The following is a 21,018-nucleotide window of genomic DNA, read 5'->3' on the forward strand; positions in this document are numbered from 1 at the left end:
CAGATTTTTTTCAATGAATCCAGGGACACTTTTCAATTTCCTACCAAATAGATGGATTTTGTCAGGGGACTGATTTGTAAATCCGGGGGCTGTCCCCAGGAAACGGGGACGTCTGGTAACCTTACCCTACATTTCACGCAGGCCTCACCTTGTATGGAACAAAATCACTCCGCTTGCTTCTCAAGTACACTGACAGATTTCCAAACTTGCAGTACTCGACGATCACCATGAGTGGCCCTAAAGGAACACAATGAGAACAAGACTTAGAGGGCTTTCTCCCAGCCTTTCCTCTAGCAACTGGCCATATCAGGTCACTGGTGGAGGAAGAGGAGTGCGGGGGGAGTGCACCGCCCCCGGGCAACGCAATCAAGGTGGGGTGCCATCGCGGCTTCGCCCCCGCCCGCGCTGGGTACCACGCCTCTGCAGGCGGCGTACCATGTTCCCAGGACACATGCCAGCCCCGCCCCTGCTTGCTCTCCGCCCCCCGGTACCGGAGCATTAAGCTCCGCCACTGTATCAGGTGTGGCTAACCTGCGGCCCTCCAGCTGTTGCTGAACTCCAAATCCCACTGGCTCCAAGCAGGATAGTCAATGCTCAGAGAGACGGGAGTTGGAGTCCTGCAACATCTGGAGTTCCTCACTCCTGCTCCATGTCACGCCTGGAAAATGTGTGGTCCAGCAAGCAGAATGAAGCCCTCCCTACCATCACTGAAAATGCACCAGGGATTAATGAAAATATCTGTTCTTGCCTTTCGTTTTGTTTGGTAGATGTCAAATTGTGTGCAGGCCTCCTCTGTACATGTGTTATTATAAAGTTGCTCTCACTTTCACATGCAACATTTTTGTAAGTATTTTAAAGATTTGATCCCCACCAGAAAGACACTGAGTAGCTTACAAAAAACTAATAATAAAACAGTGAGAAAAATGGTTTAAACTGGGGGGGGTGGTGGAAACCAAGTGGCAAAATATTCAGCATTAAAATGGGAGGGCAAATCAATAGATTAAGCATAATTCTGCGGGATTCTATATATCTCCATTGTATCTTTCTCAACCTAGAGCTTCTTTTTAAAGTTAAATACCTCAAAGGCACAAAGAATCAATAGGTTCTTTGCCTAGTGAAACTTCCCCTCCTGAACCTGAACCTTGGCTTCCACTTTCCCCATTATTTCAGCAGATGAGAAACTGGGTTCATGCATTTGCTGCAATAATGCCTTGCTTTGCCATAAAATGGACCAGGAATGGGCAGGGTGAATGCATTTCCCCCCCAGCCGGCAGTGGCTTTCTAAGAATGCACAGAAAGGAACAGATAACACTACCCCACATACCCACTGCAATCAAGGAAGGAAAGCTCTGGTTTCTTGTTGTTTGCATTGCTGTTTTACTAAACGTTGTGTCTATTTTTGTTGCACCTATTTTTGTGGCTTTTGGATCTCCAGGTTGTAGACAGAAGTCTCTCCAGGCCTAGCTGCTTGAAACTCATTAATGGCAGACTCGGGGGGGGGGGGTAAAGCGGTGAGCACCCCTGAGCTATGCCCTCTTCACAAAGTGGCAAAAAACAACACTTACCTCCTGGTTTTGTACAGGCCCCAAGTAAATTGACCACATTGAGATGATGACCAATATGAATGAGGATTTTGAGCTCCGACATCAGTGCCCTGTGTTCACTGTGTGTTGCACCCTCTATAAATGAAAAGGAAATATAGATATTGTCCTGTCTATAGAATAACAATAAAGGTCCGCTTGCCATCTTCCTTCAAAGTAGGATGCGAAGGGACCTTCTTTAATACTAGTGAGCAAAATTTTGCGTGATCGAACTTAAAGCCTATGTTTATTAAAGCATTTTTTATGAGCCTAAGAAGGTGCCTATCTTATTTGATAATCCGACCACTGGTCCATGTAGCTCAGTGTTGTTTATATTGACTGCTAGTGGTTGTATAATTTTAGACAGGAGTCTTTCAAAGCCCAACCTGCAGATGTAGGGGATTTAACTTGGGACTTTCTGAACAGGGGCATAGCGTGGGTTACCGGTGCCTCAGGGCAGGGCAAGTGTTGCACCCCCTGGTGGACTAGGCAGTGGTCAGTCCCTTCGCCAGCCAGCATCTAATCAAGTGAGTTTCTCCTTGCAAACTAGCCCCAACCTGGGAGCAGAGATAAGGCAAAGAAATGCGAAGCCAAGAGTGCCATTGTGTCCTTGCAGCAAGGTAATCTGGGCAATGCACGTGGCTCTGGCAGTGCTTTTCCACCTTCCTCTTCCTTCCTCCCTCTCAGCCCTCCCCCATGCTATGCCACTGTTTCTGAATGCAAAGTAGATGCTCTTCCACAGAGCTACTGTGAGGGTTGGCTCCTTGCTTGAAGGAAGCCACAAGAGGGAGCAAGATGGTATTTCACCTTAGTTTAACGAAGAAAGCATAGCGCATTTATTGTGCTTAATGAAAATTTAACAGAGAATAGGCATAAAGAGTGGGAAGAAAGCATGTGTGGAGTTCAAAATATCTAACCAAGTTCAAAACAATCTAAAGGACTGGGAAAAGAAACTCATTGCTTAATGGAAACAATTAATACAATAAAAATGAATATACTCTCCCAACATTCTATTTCTGCTATGAAAGCTTCTCATCCCCTAGGTTGAACTAAGTGAGAAGAGATTGGCAAGTTTATATCTTGTAGCTATATCCAATAGCTACAACCAACTGAGGTCTTACAATGTCATCAGCAACTGCTGATTGCCCACAACTTCCTTCATAGGTGAATTTTAGTTCTCGAGCCTCACCTTTAAGCATTTTGACTGCAACAGTCCGGCAGGTAGTCATTTTATCGATTCCAAATGCATCTGCTTCAATCACTTGGCCAAAGGCTCCCCGACCAAGCGGCTTACCTGGATACAAAATTAAACAAAAAGATAAACTTTTTATATTTCTACTGTCCAAGCAATTGAAGGGAGCTGGTTACTTATTTGGCAAACAAGGCTGGTGGATCACGCTGGAATGAAGGCAGAGAGCAGCACAGCTATAAAGGGAGCAAGCAGAAAAGCAGAATCCTGCCGCCTTACGTGTTGTGTTACAGTAAAACATACATGTTTCTGGAAATGGCATCAAAACAAGAAGTCTAGAGCACGGGGTTCCCAATTGCGGTCTGTGGACCGCCAATGGTCTGCAAGCTTCATTTAGAGGTGGCCCTTGACCTGTCTAGGGCTTTGCGGTTATAGAGGGAAGATGGCACACCTAGTAAATTAAATGCTCATATTCAGTGCTTTTTTCTCCTAGAAAAAGAGGTGCCAGTACTCACTGTGAAGTTGTTACAGTAAGTGTCACACTTTTTAACTGAAAAAAAGAGAGGTGCTGTTACTGCGTACCCTTGAGTACCCCCTGAAGAAAAAGCACTGTTCATATTGACTTTTAATTGCCTTTTTATTGCTTCTTTTATTTCTTGAATTTTAATGCATACAACTTGAATTCCATGGAATTCAAATTATAATACAAAACATCCAATAAATAAAAGCAGTAATAAAAATGCAATTTCAAAAATCAAACAGCAATGCATTGCAACTGCTACAAAAGGCAGAAAAATCATTATGTGGTCTGCCAAGGCTATGGTAAAAAAGAAAAAGGTTGGGCACCACTGGGCTCAAGTGGTTTTTTCTCTAGGCTGTTGAACTAGGGAACAGTAGGCAGCCCAGTTCAATAGAATCAGGGAAACTAGGCTCTCCAATTTGTAAGCACTGCTTCATCGCCCCGGAAGTGTGCCACTATGATGCAGACACTCTGAGGAATGTTACTTTGCATATACTTATGATTACTCCTTTTTAAAAAATTACGGTACATAAAATCTTGTGTGCCCAAGACCTGGTTGGAATCCAGTGCCGAGATCTGGCTATGACATTAAAGCCTAAGGAGTCTCCTGGGAAATTCCAACTCCACTCTATTTCTTGCAAACCTGAAAGTTTGAGTGCATACATGGTGCCCTCCAATGGATAGTGAACCAGGAGCTCCGAGCTCCAATCAGAGCATACAATGACCTCCATATTGGATATTAGGATAGCTCTGTGACGGGTATAGGGCTCCGTTGAGTTGTTTATGACTCAATTAGGAGCCTCTGATTATCGCCTGGCGCGCTTCCTCTCCGCTTCTCTGCTTCCGTAGAACCGGGCTGGCAGTAAAACACACACACAGCAGAGTTCTTCTTCTCACACAGCGAAAGCTTGTATAGCCGTTGGATAAAAAGCCTCTTAAGAACACACAGAGTCCAAAGTGTTCTAATAACTACTTAAGTTTATTCTAGAGAGAAAATAACAAACAACCTGGTGAGAGCGCAGACATCTTGCGACCGTCTCCCAGGCAGAAACGAAACCAACTGCAACATACAGAAACACTTCTGGTACATTCTGTAACATGATCTTCCTCAGTGGTCAGGTGCTACAGTACACAGTTAACTCTTTAGTTACTTGTTACTCATCACACCCCCTCTCACCTGAACACTGGGGATAGCGGGTATCCAAACTTACCCCAAAACCAACCCTTCACAGAATTCCCCATGCCGTTGGAAACTCAAGGGTTTTGTGAACCCATCTGCTAGGTTCTCTTGGCTTGGACAATACCTCAACTTCACCAAGCCTACCTGTATGCTCTGACATACGTTTCGGAAGCGGATGTCTAAGTGTTTGGTTCTGGCTTTGAACTGTCCAGACTCCGCCAGTCTCAAAGATGGTTGATTGTCGCCCCAAACAGTGATGGGCTGGCTACAATCACCCCAGATTTCCTGGACCAAACATCTGTAGTACTCCAATTCAGTGCATGTCGCAGACAACGCACAGAATTCGGCTTCCATGGAAGACATTGCTATTAGGCTTTGCCTGCGCGACCGCCAACCAATCAGGGCATTTCCAAACTTGACTACCAAACCAGTCACTGACTTCCTGTCCTCCTGATTGGCCCAATCAGCATCTGCAAAACAAGTGAGTTGTGGCTCACCTTGCGCTGACATCTCCAAACAATACTCTTTGGTCTCCTGCAAATGCCTAAGTACTCTCTTAATGCCATTCCAAGCATGCACGCTAGGTTTCGATGCTTCTCTACTGAGCAAATTGACTGCAAAAGCAATATCTGGTCTGCTCCATTGTGACAAATACAACAGACTCCCTAGCGCTGACTGAAACACTTCAGGACTCTCAAACGCTACTTTGTCCTTTACTTGTGACTCTTTCACAAAGTTTGTCTCCATGGGTGTTCTGACCCCTTTACAATCAGACATTCTGAACTTCTCAAGCAAATGTTCAATCTTGCCTTTCTGACTGAGCAAGAAACTTCCATCCTCAGTTCTGTCTATCTGCACACCTAGATAAACATTCACTGCACCTAGATTCTTGAGTTTGAACCTCTTGCCTAACTCTTTTGCAAACTTCTGCACTTGCATCTGGCTCTTTGCTAAGCAGATCAAGTCATCAACATAGACAAGCAACAGCTCCTGCTGTTCTCCTTCACCTCTGAGATACAGACAACTGTCAGCTAGACTCTTCCTGAAACCTAGGCTCTTCAAAACAGAATCAAGACATGAATTCCAATTTTTAGCGGATTGCTTCAGACCGTAGATCGACTTGTGCAGCTTCCACACCTGACCTGGCACGTCACTCTCAAACCCTGGAGGAGGCAACATGTACAACTCCTCCTGGAGGTCAGAGTTCAAATAAGCGGTGTCCACATCAAAGTGGTTGACCACTAGGCCTCTCTGCGCTGCAGTCGCTAAAAGCATCCTGAAAGATTCCGCTCTCGAAGTCGGACTAAAGACATCTGTGTAGTGGATTCCTTTCTTCTGAGTAAAACCTCTAGCCACTAATCTAGCCTTGTACTGAGGCTCTCCAGTCACTGTGGGTTTCAGCCTGTAGACCCACCTACAACTGACTGCTTTCTTGCCTTCTGGCAACTGTGTTAGGCTATACACACCAAGAGATTGCATGGAGTTCAACTCTTTCTCCATTGCAACTTTCCACTTACTAGCTTCCTCCACTGACAACTGTTGCACCTCTTCAAAGCTTTCAGGCTCACACACTGCTAGGTTCGCCCATACACTGACAGCTGAAAACCTTTCAGGTGGTTTACCTTTCGTGGTGCGTTTTGAACGCCTTGGTCCCACATCTTCCCCCTCTAAATCCGAACTGTTTGTCTCTGACTGTGGCTCTCTCGGACTAGCAGCACTGTCTAGAGACCTACTACGCTTTGCAGCCCCCTCTGGGCTTGCTTTGGGTGAAGTGGGTGACCTACCACGTTTGCTGTACTTCCCAGGCTTGACCTGGGGTGAAGTCGGTGCGCTTCTGACTACTTGCTTCACTTCCCTAGGAGCTACACCACTTGGACCAGCTGCCTGACCTGGATCTGGTCCTGCAGCACCTGGAACTCCAGCATCAGCCACCTGAGTTTCCTCTTCCTGGTCAAAACCTGAAGACCAGTCAAGAAGAACTTCGGGGTTAGCATGAATGCGTCTCCAGCCCTCTTGTTCACAGAACGTAGCACTCCTGCTAATGTGAACGCGGGTTTGGTCCCCCTCTGCTGGTACAAACCTCCAAGCCTTTGAGTTTGGTTCGTAACCACAGAAGATCATTTTTCTGGATCTTGATCCTCCCTTTCTGCGCTTCTGCTTTGGAATTAGAACCCAAGCCTCACACCCAAAAGTTCTGAAATAGTGCACCTTCGGAACTTTGCCATACAACATGTAGTAGGGTGTGTTGTCCACAACTGAATTAAAAGCGCGATTTGAACAATAATTCACAAATTTATAGCATTCCCCCCAAAACTTCTGGGGTAGTCCTGCATCAAACAACGTTGCCTCCACCAGTTCAGACAGCGTTCTAAATTTCCTTTCAGCTAAACCATTCTCCTGTGGACTAAAAGGAGCGGTTTTTCTGTGCCTAATTCCCTTGCTGCGGAAAAACCCTTGTAGTTCTGCACTCAAAAACTCTCCCGCCCTGTCACTCTGAAAACACTGGACAGTGACGGAGAACTGTAGTTCTACTTCGGCTACCCACTCCTGTATCACTCTGGCAGCCTCCCCCTTCTCTTTCAGTGTTATGACCCAGGAAAAATGGCTGAAATCATCCAGAAGACACAAAACATATTTTGAACCACCTAAACTTAACGTTGACATAGGCCCAGAAATATCCAAGTGCACTAACTGAAATGGCTTTGTGCTCTTCCTCTCAGACCTAGGATAAGAGCATCTCTTCGTCTTCGCTTTCGCACATGCGCGGCATTGCAGGTGTTTTTGACATGGCTTGAACCTGCAACCTTTGACTAAATCAGGGGCTTTTTTCACATAAGGAAAAGACATGTGACAATACCTTCTGTGCCAAGCATGAATACAATCCTTATGGATAGCGCCCTCTGTGCCCTTTGGGGTATTGGCACTTTTAGCCTGAGCATCACCAGTGTTACTTCCACCTGCTTGCCCCCTCCCATCTAGGACAAACAGACCATCAGACCCAACAGTAACGCTTACCAGCTCAGCCCCATCTCTGGCAATTTTGCAAACACCATTGGCAAAACTTATTTCAAAGCCCTCACGCAATAAGCAAGACACACTTAAAAGACCATTTTCCATGCCTGGTACAACATAAACATCAAGGTTAGTGTCTAAGCATTGCATATAAAAAACACCCTTGCTTTTAATTGTTCCAGAAGAACCATCAGCAAGATGCAGGCTCTTTTCATCTTCAAGTGGCCTGCAGTTCAGGATCTGTCCTGAAGGCGGTACAAGATGATGGCTGCTGCCTGAGTCGATAATAAAAGTGAAACTGTCCTGTCCTTTGTTTCGAACCGTTGCTAAGGCAGCAGAAAGATGACGGCTGACAGGGTTATCTGGAGTTTTCCCATGTCCTCTGCCTCGGCGCTGCTGGCTGGTCCCACGACCACGTCCGCTGGGTTGCCTGGCACCTGGCTGAGTGACCTTGGCTGCTTCCGGAGCTGGGCAGAATCTCGCTACGTGCCCCGGCTCCTGGCACCGAAAGCAAAGCCTTGTTGCGCACGCACTCACAGTGGATTCCTCAGTGCTTTTTACTGCACCCCCACTGGCTTCTCTGCGCCCACGGCCCCCCTTCTCAGCCGATTCTTTCTGGCGTCTCTGTTCCTCATCCGCCAAACGCCCAGAAACGTAAGCAATCGTGAGTTCAGATTCAGGCATTGACTCAAATGTTAAACACAAATGTTCATAGGCGTTTCCCAAACTAGACAGCAAAATATAAACTTTTTCCTTCTCTTTGAACACAAGCTCATGCCGCTGCAGCTTATGGAATGCATCAATCACATTGGCAATGTGCTCCTTAATGGGTTGCCCTGGTCTCAGTCTCAACTCAAAGAGATGCCTCATAGCATGCAGCTTAGCTCCAGCTGTTTTTCTCTGATGGACCCTTTCCAAACTGTCCCAGGCTTCCTTGGCATTTTCAGCATTTTGCACATAGGGCAGTTGTGTAGCATCGCAGCTCATGGCAATGGCACATAGAGCCTTATTGTCTTTCCTGGTTTCTGCTGCAAACCTCTGTGCTTCAGCTGCTGAATTATCAGCGACAGGGGTTGGAGGATTTAACACACAAGTCCACAAATCCTTTCCTAGCAACCACATTCTGGCCCTTTCTCTCCACTCTGCATAGTTGTCGCCATTCAACCTCTGGAACGGCACGACAAATGACTCCTGTAGCTGCTCCGCCATCTTGTCCACCCCCGGGCTCCGTGTCTGTGTACTCACTCAGAATAGCTCACGTTGCTCCTCTGGGTAGACTGCGGATCCCAGCCTTCTGGTACAGGGTCTTTCTGCTAGCGAGTGCATCTATTGATTGCCGACTGCAAAACAACAGGTTTCTCCCAGCTAGCTCTTTACACCGGCTTTCTCCAAGGCTTTTACAGCTGCAATCACCTTTTATTGCTTTGGTGATTGATTAGGTTCTATGACCCATAACCTGTGACGGGTATAGGGCTCCGTTGAGTTGTTTATGACTCAATTAGGAGCCTCTGATTATCGCCCGGCGCGCTTCCTCTCCGCTTCTCTGCTTCCGTAGAACCGGGCTGGCAGTAAAACACACACACAGCAGAGTTCTTCTTCTCACACAGCGAAAGCTTGTATAGCCGTTGGATAAAAAGCCTCTTAAGAACACACAGAGTCCAAAGTGTTCTAATAACTACTTAAGTTTATTCTAGAGAGAAAATAACAAACAACCTGGTGAGAGCGCAGACATCTTGCGACCGTCTCCCAGGCAGAAACGAAACCAACTGCAACATACAGAAACACTTCTGGTACATTCTGTAACATGATCTTCCTCAGTGGTCAGGTGCTACAGTACACAGTTAACTCTTTAGTTACTTGTTACTCATCACAAGCTCAGATGGTTAGAGTGTGGTGCCAAGGTTGCAGGTTCGATCCCCGTATGGGACAAGTTCCATATTCCTGCATTGCAGGGGGCTGGACTAAATAATCCCCAGGTTCTCTTCCTATACAATTCTTGGATTCTATCAGGGCTGTCCTTTCCATTTGGCTTAGTGGCGTGGTGCGCCAGGGCGCCTCCCCATCAGGGGCGCTGGGCTGGGGCGCCGAGCAGCCCTGCGCGCTGCTCATGTTTGAGGCAGCGAGCGAGACGCTGCTGCTGAAGCAGCCTAGCTCTCCCGCTGCCCCTCCTCCATTGCCCTTGCAGGGGGCGGTTGACTGTATCCTCTGCCATGCGCTGTTCCCGCCACGCCCCCTCGCAACAGCAGGCTTGCAAGGGGGGCTTGGTGGGAACAGCGCATCGAAAGGAGCCCTTTCGGTGCGCTATTTACGCCACGTCCCCTCGCCTGGGCGGACTTGCTAGGCGTCGTTGGAATGGCGGCTAGCAAGCCTACTGTTGCGAGGGGGCGTGGTGGGAACAGCGCACCGAAAGGGCTGCTTTCGGTGCACTGTTCCCGCCGTGTCCCCTCGCAACAGCAGGCTTGCTAGCCGCCGTTCCAATGCCGCCTAGCAAGCAGGGGGGCGCCAGAGGGATTTTGCACCACGGCGCTGGATGCCCTTAAGATGGCCCTGGATTCTATCACGTATTTCCAAAACCAGCACTTAATTAAAGCAGCCTCTGATTTCAAGTCTGGAGGGACATTTCACTTGCTCATTCATAAGGAGACCCACCTAGCTTTAGCCTATCTCTGGGGAATTCCCATGTGCTAGCATCGTAAGGGAGACGTTCACATTGTTCATCCATAGGGACTTCATCAGGATCCATGATGATAGATAGGTAGCCAGTCTTTAGTTCTCCTCCATTGGCCTGAAAAAATAAAAGCAGTAGTAGTAGTGCAAGTTAAATACAATTATCCTTACTGCTTAGGCAATGAGCAGTGGGTCACATTTACTGGCATTATGGGTCACATTTACTGGCATTTTTTGTCCACAGGAATGCAAGTATGCAGTTCTCCCCCAGAAACATTGCAGGGCATGTGCCCACAAATCATTGTTAATTACTCGCTTTATTAATTTCTGGAAAAGGTCTCTTTTTTTCCCCCTCCACCAAATGCCTGGTCAATTAAAAAGCACAATTTATGTGCCCTCAAATTCCAGGCAAGAATGTGACGGTACCAAGAGGGAAAAAATGCGGCTGTTGATTTAAAGACAATGCAAGAAACAACACAAAAGAGTCCCCATCAGTTTTCATTTGCCATGCAAGATTGGTGCCGATGGGACAGTGGGAGAATGGTTTCATTACCCGCTTAACGGTCCGGAGAATGATGACGAGGAGCAACCAGAAGAACATGGCAATTACCGCCGTTCCAACCAGAATAATGAGCTCGAGGTTCGTTTTCTCATCAGTGCCTGGGAAGAGACAATCGAACAGTTCATTGATAGTAGCCCAGAGCTTATTGGGGTAGGTCATCAGCTGAAGTACTGAAAGAGGTTCCTTGTCTGAGAACAAGAATGTTAGGAGTCCAACACGTAGCAAGTCAACTAAGACAAAAATGTGTTAAAGGGAAAGTGTATGTAGGACACTTCAGTACACAGTACAAATCCCTCCACTGGAACTCGAGGTGACTTGACCCAAGAGGAGTCCGTAATACTGGTCAGTCAATGCATTCTTTGATTAATCTCCTCACTCTATGAAATAAACCAAGTTGTGCACACTGGTATGTGGTAATATTGGTCTCCCAGCAGGGAGTAAAGAACTGAGCAGATCCAGTCAAAGTTAAGCACTTTTACCGTGTTTCTCATATTTTAAGTCATCCCTACAAAATAAGCCATGGCAGGATTTTCCTGAGTTGAAGAAATATAAGACATACCCCAAAAATAAGCCGTAGTGGTGGGAGCAGGTCTGGATGGCGCCATGGAAGAGGAAGATGCCTGTCAGCGCCCGGAACCGGCTGCTGCTGCCCCTCCAAAATGTCCAGCAGCATGCACCGCGCCAAGCGCTGACCCGGCGGCGGGACTGGCAAGAGCCGCAGTGCGTGCTGCTCCAAGCCCCGACCCGGCGGCGGGACGCAGCAAGAGCCGCAGCGCACGCTGCTCCGAGCCCCGACCCGGCGGCGAGACCCGGCAAGAGCCTCAGCGCGCGCCGCGTGGAGCCCCGACCCGGCGGGACCCAGCAGCGTGCCCTGCTGAAGTGCCGACAACGCGCGCAGCAGCAGCCAGTTCCGGGCGCCGAGCCGCGACAGGAAGAGGAGGGACGCAGCGGGACGCAGCTACAACGACAAAAAACACCCGGCCGAGCCTTCATTGGCCGCCGCGGCTGCCACTCGCTGGTCCCTCCTCTTCCTGTCGCGCGCGCTGCAGGTCCCGCCGGTCCCGCCGCTGGGTTGGCGCTTGGCGCTGGCGCTGCTCCAAGCCCCAACCCGGCGGCGGGACGCAGCAAGAGCCACAGCGCGCGCTGCTCCGAGCCGGGATCCGGCAAGAGCCTCAGCACGCGCCGCGTGAAGCCCCGACCCGGCGGGACCCAGCAGCGTGCCCTGCTGAAGCGCCGACAACGCGCCCAGCAGCGCAGCAGCAGCCAGTTCCGGGCGCCGGACAGGGGAGGTACCATACTGCAAATTTTTTTAAAATAATAAGACACCCCCCGAAAATAAGCCATAGGCTTATTTTCTTGAGAAAAAAAGATTATAAGACATGACTTATAATATGAGAAACACGGTAGGTGTTCCCGCAGAAAGCCCTGGGATTTTAAAAGTACTTTAATTTTGTTGCATTGTGCCTTTTGTCTCCAGATAAATTTTCCAAAATATGACTTATTTATACTGCTCTGAATGGATAGAAGCCAACAAGCAGCATTGGATCAAGCAATGTTGGATAACTAATAAGTAGGGATGAACACATCTGTCTATTTCAGGTCTCTCAGTTTCTCATTTTTATTATCTTAAAATTTAGTTTTCCACACTTTTGAAGCAATTTGCAACTTTTTTTTGAAAAATTCTCCATTAATTTCTCAACATTTCAGTGTGAATTCTCCTAACATACATTTTTGACAATTATACGCACATTTCTGCAAGGAATCTCTTGTAATAAATTGCATTTGCTTTCACCAACACATGCATTTATATATACACTTTATACATGTGGTTTTTGTCGCCATTACTTGGCCGGAGAACTACATGGCAAAATTCAGAAACATGCAAATATTGAAGGATGGCTTTGTTTTGGAAAGTGCAAATTAGCTAAGTTTGTTTTTTTAAATGCAAACTGAACTGAATTTATCCCCAATCCCTACTAGTAAGCGATTAGTAGAAGCAAATGGGAAAGGTATGAGATTTTGTTAAATGGGGACTCAATTGCTAGAGAAAGACAGCGCTCCTTGGGAGTAAATGAATCAAGATCCCAGAAGGTTGATGGCTGACCTCACCAGCATAGGAAACAGATGTAGGAGGCTCTATACAGATTACAAAGGAACTTGACCAGGTGTAAAGATTAGAAGGCCCAAGAGTTTCAGTATCTGATATAGTGTGAGACTCCATCTTAATATTTTCCTAGGGTGTCAAAGTGCCTAAACTTGATTTTGTTATAGACAAGGTGCTGTAGCTCAGGGAAGGTGCTGGTGGTCCAATTCCCACCATCTTCAGGTAGAGCTGAGAAGATTCCTGCCTGCAACACTCAAAAACTGCCCATCAATGTACACAAAACTAAGTTAGATGGCCAAGCAGTCTGATTTAAGTCAGCTTCGTACAGGGCAGAAGTTTACCCTGGCAAACACTGATTAAAGCTTATCAGCACCAAAACAGTTCTGCAATCAACATCAAAAGAACTCATTTCTACCATGAAGTTCACTCCTCACCCCATGGCTGTATATTTCAGCTCTTCCATCACGCAATCTGTACCTCACGTTGGTTTATTGTTTTAACATCAAACGATAGCCTGCGATGAGGCGGGTGATAAATTCCCTCATTCAAATCCCTCTCTCACAATCACGTTTCCATTTCTACAAGCCAAAGTAAGCTACGCTCCAGCAAGTCACATTTGTTGGATAACCGAAATAACGTATTTACATGGAGGTCTATTTACAGGCACTTTCCATCCCCCACAAAAAAAAATATGTCACATGGCACATCACTTCAATATCCTGCTGTGGACTGTAAGAATAACAGGATATAGCTTTGGATTGCTTGGTTAAAATAAAAATAAAAACAAAACCCTCAGCAGGTCATCACGCTGGGGCAAGGTTTCTTTCACTAGCAGACAACTCCTTTTTTAAAAAAATTGTGTCTAGAGGTCGCTTGTTAATATGCAAAACAAGAAATTTGATCAGAGATTTTGACAGGAGGGTGAGATCTTTGATGAGTGAATGTGATTCAGTGGAAATATTTATTTTAGGGGGACCACTTACACAAATGACTGTTCCCGCAATTTACTTCAATGAAGTCAAAGGAGCCACTCAGATATCTTGCTGCGGTCCATTCTGTCTACCTAGCATCCTCCTTGTCTTTTCTATTTGGATTTTGACACTTCAGCTTATTAGTTTCTTGGCTACCACACAGTTTCTAGTCTCCCTGGCTGGTCTACAGTTCTTACAAATTTGTTTCCCTTCAACCTTGATTCCACTCAACAAACCATATATGTCTCAGTAAGCTCAACGGTTTTCTGCAAGTAGAGCTTGCAACATGCATTTACATTTAAACCGGGAGAGGACTATCGAGACCCTGCGGTAATTGATTTTCTGCATCGACTAGATCAGGGGTCAGCAACCTTTTTCAGCCGTGGGCCGGTCCACCGTCCTCCAGACCATGTGGTGGGCTGGACTCTCTCTCTCTCTCTCTCTCTCTCTCTCTCTCTCTCTCTCTCTCTCTCTCTCTCTCTGGGGGGGGGGGGGGTGGGGGGGGGGTGAACAAATTCCTATGCCCCACAAATAACCCATTTTAAATAAAAGAACACATTCTACTCATGTAAAAACATGCTGATTCCCAGACCGTCCGTGGGCCGGATTGAGAAGGCGATTTGGGCCGCATCCGGCCCACGGGCCTTAGGTTGCCTACCCCTGGACTAGATGATGTCTGAGGTACTGTCACATTTTATGCTTCTGTGAGAATAAAATATAAGTAACACTTTATAACCCAGAGCCCCGTGTTTCATACCAACCTTCTACTTCAAAAAATGCAGCTGCTTTTGAACAGCCCAGGATATTACAAGCATGGCAAGTGTAGAGACCTTCATCTTCCTTCCTCACCCTCCGTATGGTGAGAGTTCTGTTCCCATCTTTCAAAACAATACCTTATTTTTTAAAAAAGAAAATACACAGATACAAATGTTTCTTTCATTGCTAATTTGACTTTGTTGTTCAGACAAAGACACCGACAAATGTGGAGTTTTGCAAGGGTTTTCTTATCTTTCATTAGGCTTTGTACACTCCAAACCCTCACTTTGACTCTTCCATCCAGCCGTGAGCCTGGTTTAATCTCGACCAGAGCTCACCAGGATTAAGCCCCAGAACCTGCTTTCAGTGATAAGGATTAGCCAAACACCCCAATGATAAAGAGGGGAGTTCCTCTGACAATGTGAGCAAAGAAAGCCTAATCACACATTTGGCATTAGGAAAGGGCTTTCAGATCAAAGGGCATGTCTTCAGCACAGGCAAGAGCTCTGTCTATATATATTCCCTTTGGTTAATTTTACAATGGCTGGATGGAATTTGATTATCAAGGCCAGTCCTACCATTAGACAGTGAGACCAACTGGTGACAGATGCTGGGGGCCAGCAGCGGCAGCTCCCCGCTTTCCTGGATTCCCCTGATCGGAACTATGTACACCACAGGCCTGGCATTCACCCCCTAAAGTAGCCTGCTGTCACAGGAGGACATTATCCCTTACCCCACTGACAGTCCAGGCAGCTGAAATGGGGTGGGGAGCATGCTGTCCTTTGCCTCAGGCAGCAAAATGTATTGCGCCAGCCCTGATCTCCCTGCAGGATTCCCCATATCCAGTGCACTTCTAAAGCTCTCTAAGAACCAAAGAAAAGCTTTGCTGGACCTACCAAACCCAGCTCTGTGTTTTATGACGGCCAACCAAATGCCCATGGGAAACCCAAAAGCAGAATAGGAGGGCAATGGTCCTCTCCCACTGCTATTCTGGGATGCAGAGGCATGAGGCATCTGATCCTCAAAACAGAGCTCCATGGTGACTAATATTGTGCACAGATTGAAGCAGGATGTTTCAAAACCAATCTAATCAGGTTAGTTGAATGCATGGACAGGGTCCTCCACAGTACACACTGAAGGGTCTGTCTGCAGAATCAGACACCCTTCCTCTGCTGGGCTCTGAGCACACAGACAGAGCCCTCTGTGCACATACCTGTATGCATGGAGATCTTGTCCAGGCATTCAGCACATATGTGTAGATTGGGGACAGAGCCTAAAGACACAACGCCAAGGCTCATTCACCAAAGCAACAGGTAATGGTAAAAAATAAAGGCTGGTAAAAGTAATAGTGTGTCCCACCAAATATCAGGAGCACAGAAAGCGCATTATGCAAAATGCACTTCTTGGTCAAGGAATAAATTAGGAATTACAAAATCAATAGGGAAATGTAAAAGTAAGCAACAAGGGTTAGCCACAGGACAGAACACTCAGCCTCACCTGAATCTTCAACAAGGGTTACGTTGTTTTTAAACCATGTGATGAGTGGAGAAGGAATTCCATTTGCTACACAAGATACTTCTATAGTCTCACCAATATTAGTTGTTTGATTCTCAGGGTTTCTGGTGATTGCAGGTGCCACTGGTTCTGTTGCGGTGGTGGGGAATACAAAATTCAGGATTTAAAAATGCAACTTTTGAATTACAATTCTGAATAAGTCATGGTGGCAGCTGGTAAGTCATGGTGCTGTTGGAGCATGAGCTACAAAATGAACATCTATAGCAGATTGGACTTTTGCACTTCCCAATTATTCTGCAAAATGTTATCAAAATACATTTTAAAATGAATAATTTTGCGGGGGGAAGAAATACGTTTGAATGTTTAAACTAACATTTTATGCAGAGTTCAAAATCTATAGATTAATCTGGAATTCAGCTATTATGACTAAACTCATAAAAATGAGTTTTTATGAGTTTAGTCATAATCATGACACAAGAGAGTTTCCATGGGTTACCTTGAATCGCAAGGTGTTTGACAAGGCAGTGCCATGTTTTGGTCTTTTTGTCCTGGGCTATGCACACATAATCCCCGCTGTCCTGGAGAGAAACGTTACGGAGCATGAGTTCCATGGTGATGTTCTCTCCATTGGCTCTTGCAACTGTGGCATTCAGTTTCTGAAGAGCGTCCAGGTTCTTGCAAACAGGCAAAGGCAGCCTGCCAAGCTGCACCATGGAAGCGCGAGGACTCAGCTTAAACCAAGTCAGGTTTTCAAAAGTGAACTTGTCTGCCATACACTGCAAGGAGACATTGTGCTTCTCAGTTGGCTGACACTTAGGCTGAAGGTTAATCTCAAGTCCTCCTGCGGACACAAATGGGATCAGTCATGGTGAGAAACATTTTGCATTGAGATGTGCAGCTAACACTTTCATTCTGGAAGTGGCTGGACTTCAATTTCCAGCTCATTACTGTATTTATTTTAATTGTTTCTATACTGCTTAATCATCAAAAACATCCAAGCAGTTTTCTTAAAGCAATATAAAATAGACATTAAAATACCAATAAAATCAGATGCTAAAAAGAAGCTGAGCTAAAAAATAATAATCTAAATATAAGTAAAATCAACTGTTTTAAAGGATATGCATAATAAAATAAAATGGCAATCAATGAAAACAATACAGTGAATGCACCTCCCTAATATGAATTGCCTAATATGATCAGTTTATATTGGTGCTGACACAAAGCAATCCAAACTCAAAACAAAAAATATCTGCTAACAGAATGCCCACTGATTGTCATTCGGAAAAGACTGATTGATTGAATCAAATGCTTAGGAAATCTAACATTCTTCTCTGTACTCATTAATGAACAGTGTAGTGCCCAAAAAAGTAGAAATGGATTTGCCCTTCCACCACAGTGTTTGTGAGAAGATTACATGTAAAGACAGGCAACCATATACTTCCAATCCGGCTCCACCCCTTGGTAACTCCAATCACCAGATCTTTCCTACCTCACACAAAGGCCTAGTACGAATGCAACAATAAGCAATGTCTGGGGCTCATCCATCCTGGTCTCCTCCTTTAACCCATGAGGAGATGGGAAGCTTTTGATTCCCATTTCAATGAACCACAGTTTATAGCACTCTATCTCTGAACTCTAAACTGTGTTAAACCTTAACTATGGTTAGTTAAGACTAACTGAAGTTTGTCGGAGTTAGGATGTGATACCTAACTGTGTCTTTTTTTAAAACAGATGTGAAAGCTTCCAAACTCCTCTTCCTGCCCATGCCAGAGGAGTAAAGGGGAGAAGGGAATTGCATGAGCATGAGTTTTGCTGCTGATCATTTCCATAACAATAAACTATGGCTTATCATTCAGTCCAAAGTGAGCAGTGAGTGACTGAATTCCTCTTTGGGGAGAACGGGGCAACTGGATCCATGGTTAGCACTGACTATAGCATTCCTGGACTTGGCAGTACCGTATATCAGAGATACTGCTTGGGTTAGTTCCAATCCTGCTCTACCCTCTGCATCTGTACCATGGATAATTTAGGAGTAAAAATCTGCTTCCAATCCAGGATTACTCTCATCGAAGTTATGCCAGCTTTAACAAGATGGCTCATATAAAAGCGCCGGTTTCTGTTTTGCTACATCAAAATCGTAATTTTAGTTGACGTTTCACATTTCACAATCAGAACAGGAAATGTTCAAAGTTTGGTTTCCATCTTAAAAGAGTAAAAATGATCCTAAAGACAAACAGCACTTCACAGAACCATTCTAGAATATCATTATTTTTAAATGAAATTGTAAATAGCACAAGTTTCAAAAGAAAATCTAGTCAAACTGCTCATATCCTAGCAGTCTTACATATATTTAGGAGACATCTTTATATACTGGCAGCATTAATGAAACACATATCCATTTTGCCAATGGCCACGCAATCATTGAGCTATACTTACTGGTAACATGGAAGGAAATGACCCTCTCGCCTTCTCCAACTTTGTTACTAGCCACACATCTGTACAAAGCAGATACATTTGCTGCTTGAATTGTGAGGGTGCTTACAGTCTACAAGAGAACAAGTCGAGCGGTTACATACCTCACAGGCACTAAAGGACTTAACCAAATCTCACACAGTAAGTCAGCCGAATATATCATCATGGAGCTATAGGCTATCATAAATCCCAAGGCAACACAGCCAAACCATTGTTTTAGGTATCTGAAGCTTCCTTGCCCAGCTGGCTACCCATTTTGGCAAACAAAAGTGAAACTGTTTAACCTTCCTAAACCATCTTCCTACAATGGCCAACACAGATCTTACTGCCAGTACAGATATTGAGTCAAGCAAAACTGAAAATAGACAACTTTCTCCAGCATTCTTTCTGTAATATGATGGTCATCACTAAGCTTATTTATACCAAAGTCTTCAACAGGATGTACTGCCTGCTAAGGATTTCAGTCATAAACGTCAACCCTAAACATACTTAGGGGGAGGTCTATAAGCTCACTGGTAGAGGATCTGCTTTGCATGCAAAAGGTCCCAGGGTCAATCCCAAGCATCTTCGGTTAGGACAGGGAAATCCCGGAGAGCCACTGCCAATCAATGTAGACAATACTGACGTAGAGAGACCAATGGTCTGACTCAGTACCGTGTTTCTCATATTATAAGACATGTCTTATATTTATTTTTTCCTCAAAAAAAACACTATGGCTTATTTTCAAGGGATGTCTTATTTTTTTTCCTCCTCCTCCTGCCGCGGCCGGCATTGCTGCTGCACCTATCACTATGTCTTATTTTCGGGGTATGGCTTATATTCCTCGAATGCTTAAAAATCCTGCTATGGCTTATTTTATGGGTATGTCTTAAAATATGAGAAACAGGGTATATGGCAGCTTCCTATGTTCCTTGAGGGTTCTTACTTCACTCACAGGAGCACAGACAGAGCAGGAGAAGAAAAGGAGCAATGCAGTTGCAATCTCCTATTCAGGAACCACACTAAGTGTCATACTTTGTCTTAGCATTACATGTGAGCCTGGTCAATGGGAAGAGGCAAATGATTGTGCTGTTAAGTCTCCAAGGAAGGGTCAAACGCCATTTATCATAGTTCCACATACAATAAGCTGCGGTTAAATCACTTTGAAATCCCTCCTGCCATGATTTAAACATTTCCACTTTCAGGGGGTTTTATAATTTGCAATTATAATTATAATTTGCAATTGCATTTACCTTGTCTTCCCTCGATTTGTTTGCTCATTTTTATCATGCATTTCAAAGCATGTGTCTGTGTTGAGACATTTTAGGGATTTATATTAAAATATTACAGGTGCGATACCTCTGCATGCTCACTTGCAAACAAGTTCCACTGAACTTAATGGGATGTACTTCGGAGTAAATACACACAAGATTACAAGATTATCAGTCCCATTTTGCAGGTGAATAATTGAGGCTGAAAGAGAGAACCTGAGGCCACCTTGACATAGGCTGGGATTTACACCAAGCCTCCATTGTCCAAGTCTCCCGCACTGGACCACACGGCTCACAGCTTCATGACCACACTGCTTCATACCCTGCATTTCAAACAGGATCTAGAGAATGACTGCCTCACCTTCATTTTCCCAGCAATAGTGACAAACTGGGTTTTTTCTGTTTCAATTCGATTTCCACCTCTTCTGTCGTTTATGTCTTTCCACTTCTTACAGGCGTAAGGATTGTTCCCCAGTCCAGCTTGGCTGAGTGGAAAAGAACACATAAACAAACATCACCCTTCAAGTTTCTGTTTGTTCGTATTAACAAATGCCCAAGATATATGCCCATAAGGGCACTGGGACAGAACTTTCTGATACTGCAAACTTGGATTACAGGCCACTAGAATCCCTATGAAAGCTGTGAAGGAGAAGTGAGAAAAGAACATTAGTCCCTCTTATACTGAACTCGGGTGACTGAGCATCAACAAGACAGGAGCCATAATGGAGCTGATAAGAAACAAGAGGGGTGGATCAGCATGGGCGGGTGAACTCTGGAGTAAGCAACAAAGGGGGTACCATACCCAAAAAGAGCAGCCAATTGAGGCCTTAGCTAGACCAGTGGCTTCCTAGGACCATGGACTGTTGAGTGTTCATTTGAAGAAGAAAAAAACCCAACTGGAGGAAGGGTGATTCCCTAGCTTCAAGTGGTGGGTCAGGATCCATTAGTCAGTCACAGCAGGGTGGGTCACAACAGGGACATTAGTTCACTATGGTAGAATATTAAGAAATGAGTCCCCAAGTGCATGTTTGGGTTAGAATGCATCCTGGGTCTTAAAAGGTTGAAAATGCCTGGCTTAAAATGTCTTGAAGGAGGGCCCATGCTGGCTGGCCAGCCTCCTGAACAGAACTTATTCAACTCAGGAGGAGAGGATACACTGCAACTTTTTTGTTGCAGATGCTACTTGTAATAAAGAAGATCTCAAACTATATACCCAAGCTCCCAAGATGCTGCTGGTGGT

The 21,018-nt window shown here is 45.4% G+C and overlaps 1 protein-coding gene across 1 annotated transcript in view; it reads right to left on the bottom strand.

Annotated features, from left to right (window-relative positions):
• KDR (kinase insert domain receptor) overlaps positions 1 to 21,018 on the bottom strand; it is a 59,310-nt gene that overhangs the window by 11,945 nt on the left and 26,347 nt on the right. Inside the window, exons 11-20 of the mRNA XM_035112537.2 lie at positions 20,140 to 20,263; positions 18,493 to 18,601; positions 16,553 to 16,897; positions 16,039 to 16,185; positions 14,547 to 14,678; positions 10,702 to 10,808; positions 10,131 to 10,266; positions 2,770 to 2,874; positions 1,566 to 1,679; positions 149 to 237 (exon numbers count right to left, since the gene is read on the bottom strand). Of these exons, the coding sequence (XP_034968428.2) occupies positions 149 to 237; positions 1,566 to 1,679; positions 2,770 to 2,874; positions 10,131 to 10,266; positions 10,702 to 10,808; positions 14,547 to 14,678; positions 16,039 to 16,185; positions 16,553 to 16,897; positions 18,493 to 18,601; positions 20,140 to 20,263 (1,408 nt within the window). The remainder of the gene's footprint in view (positions 1 to 148; positions 238 to 1,565; positions 1,680 to 2,769; positions 2,875 to 10,130; positions 10,267 to 10,701; positions 10,809 to 14,546; positions 14,679 to 16,038; positions 16,186 to 16,552; positions 16,898 to 18,492; positions 18,602 to 20,139; positions 20,264 to 21,018) is intronic.

The sequence above is a fragment of the Zootoca vivipara genome, chromosome 9 (assembly GCF_963506605.1).
Source record: "Zootoca vivipara chromosome 9, rZooViv1.1, whole genome shotgun sequence".
Taxonomy (NCBI): domain Eukaryota; kingdom Metazoa; phylum Chordata; class Lepidosauria; order Squamata; family Lacertidae; genus Zootoca; species Zootoca vivipara.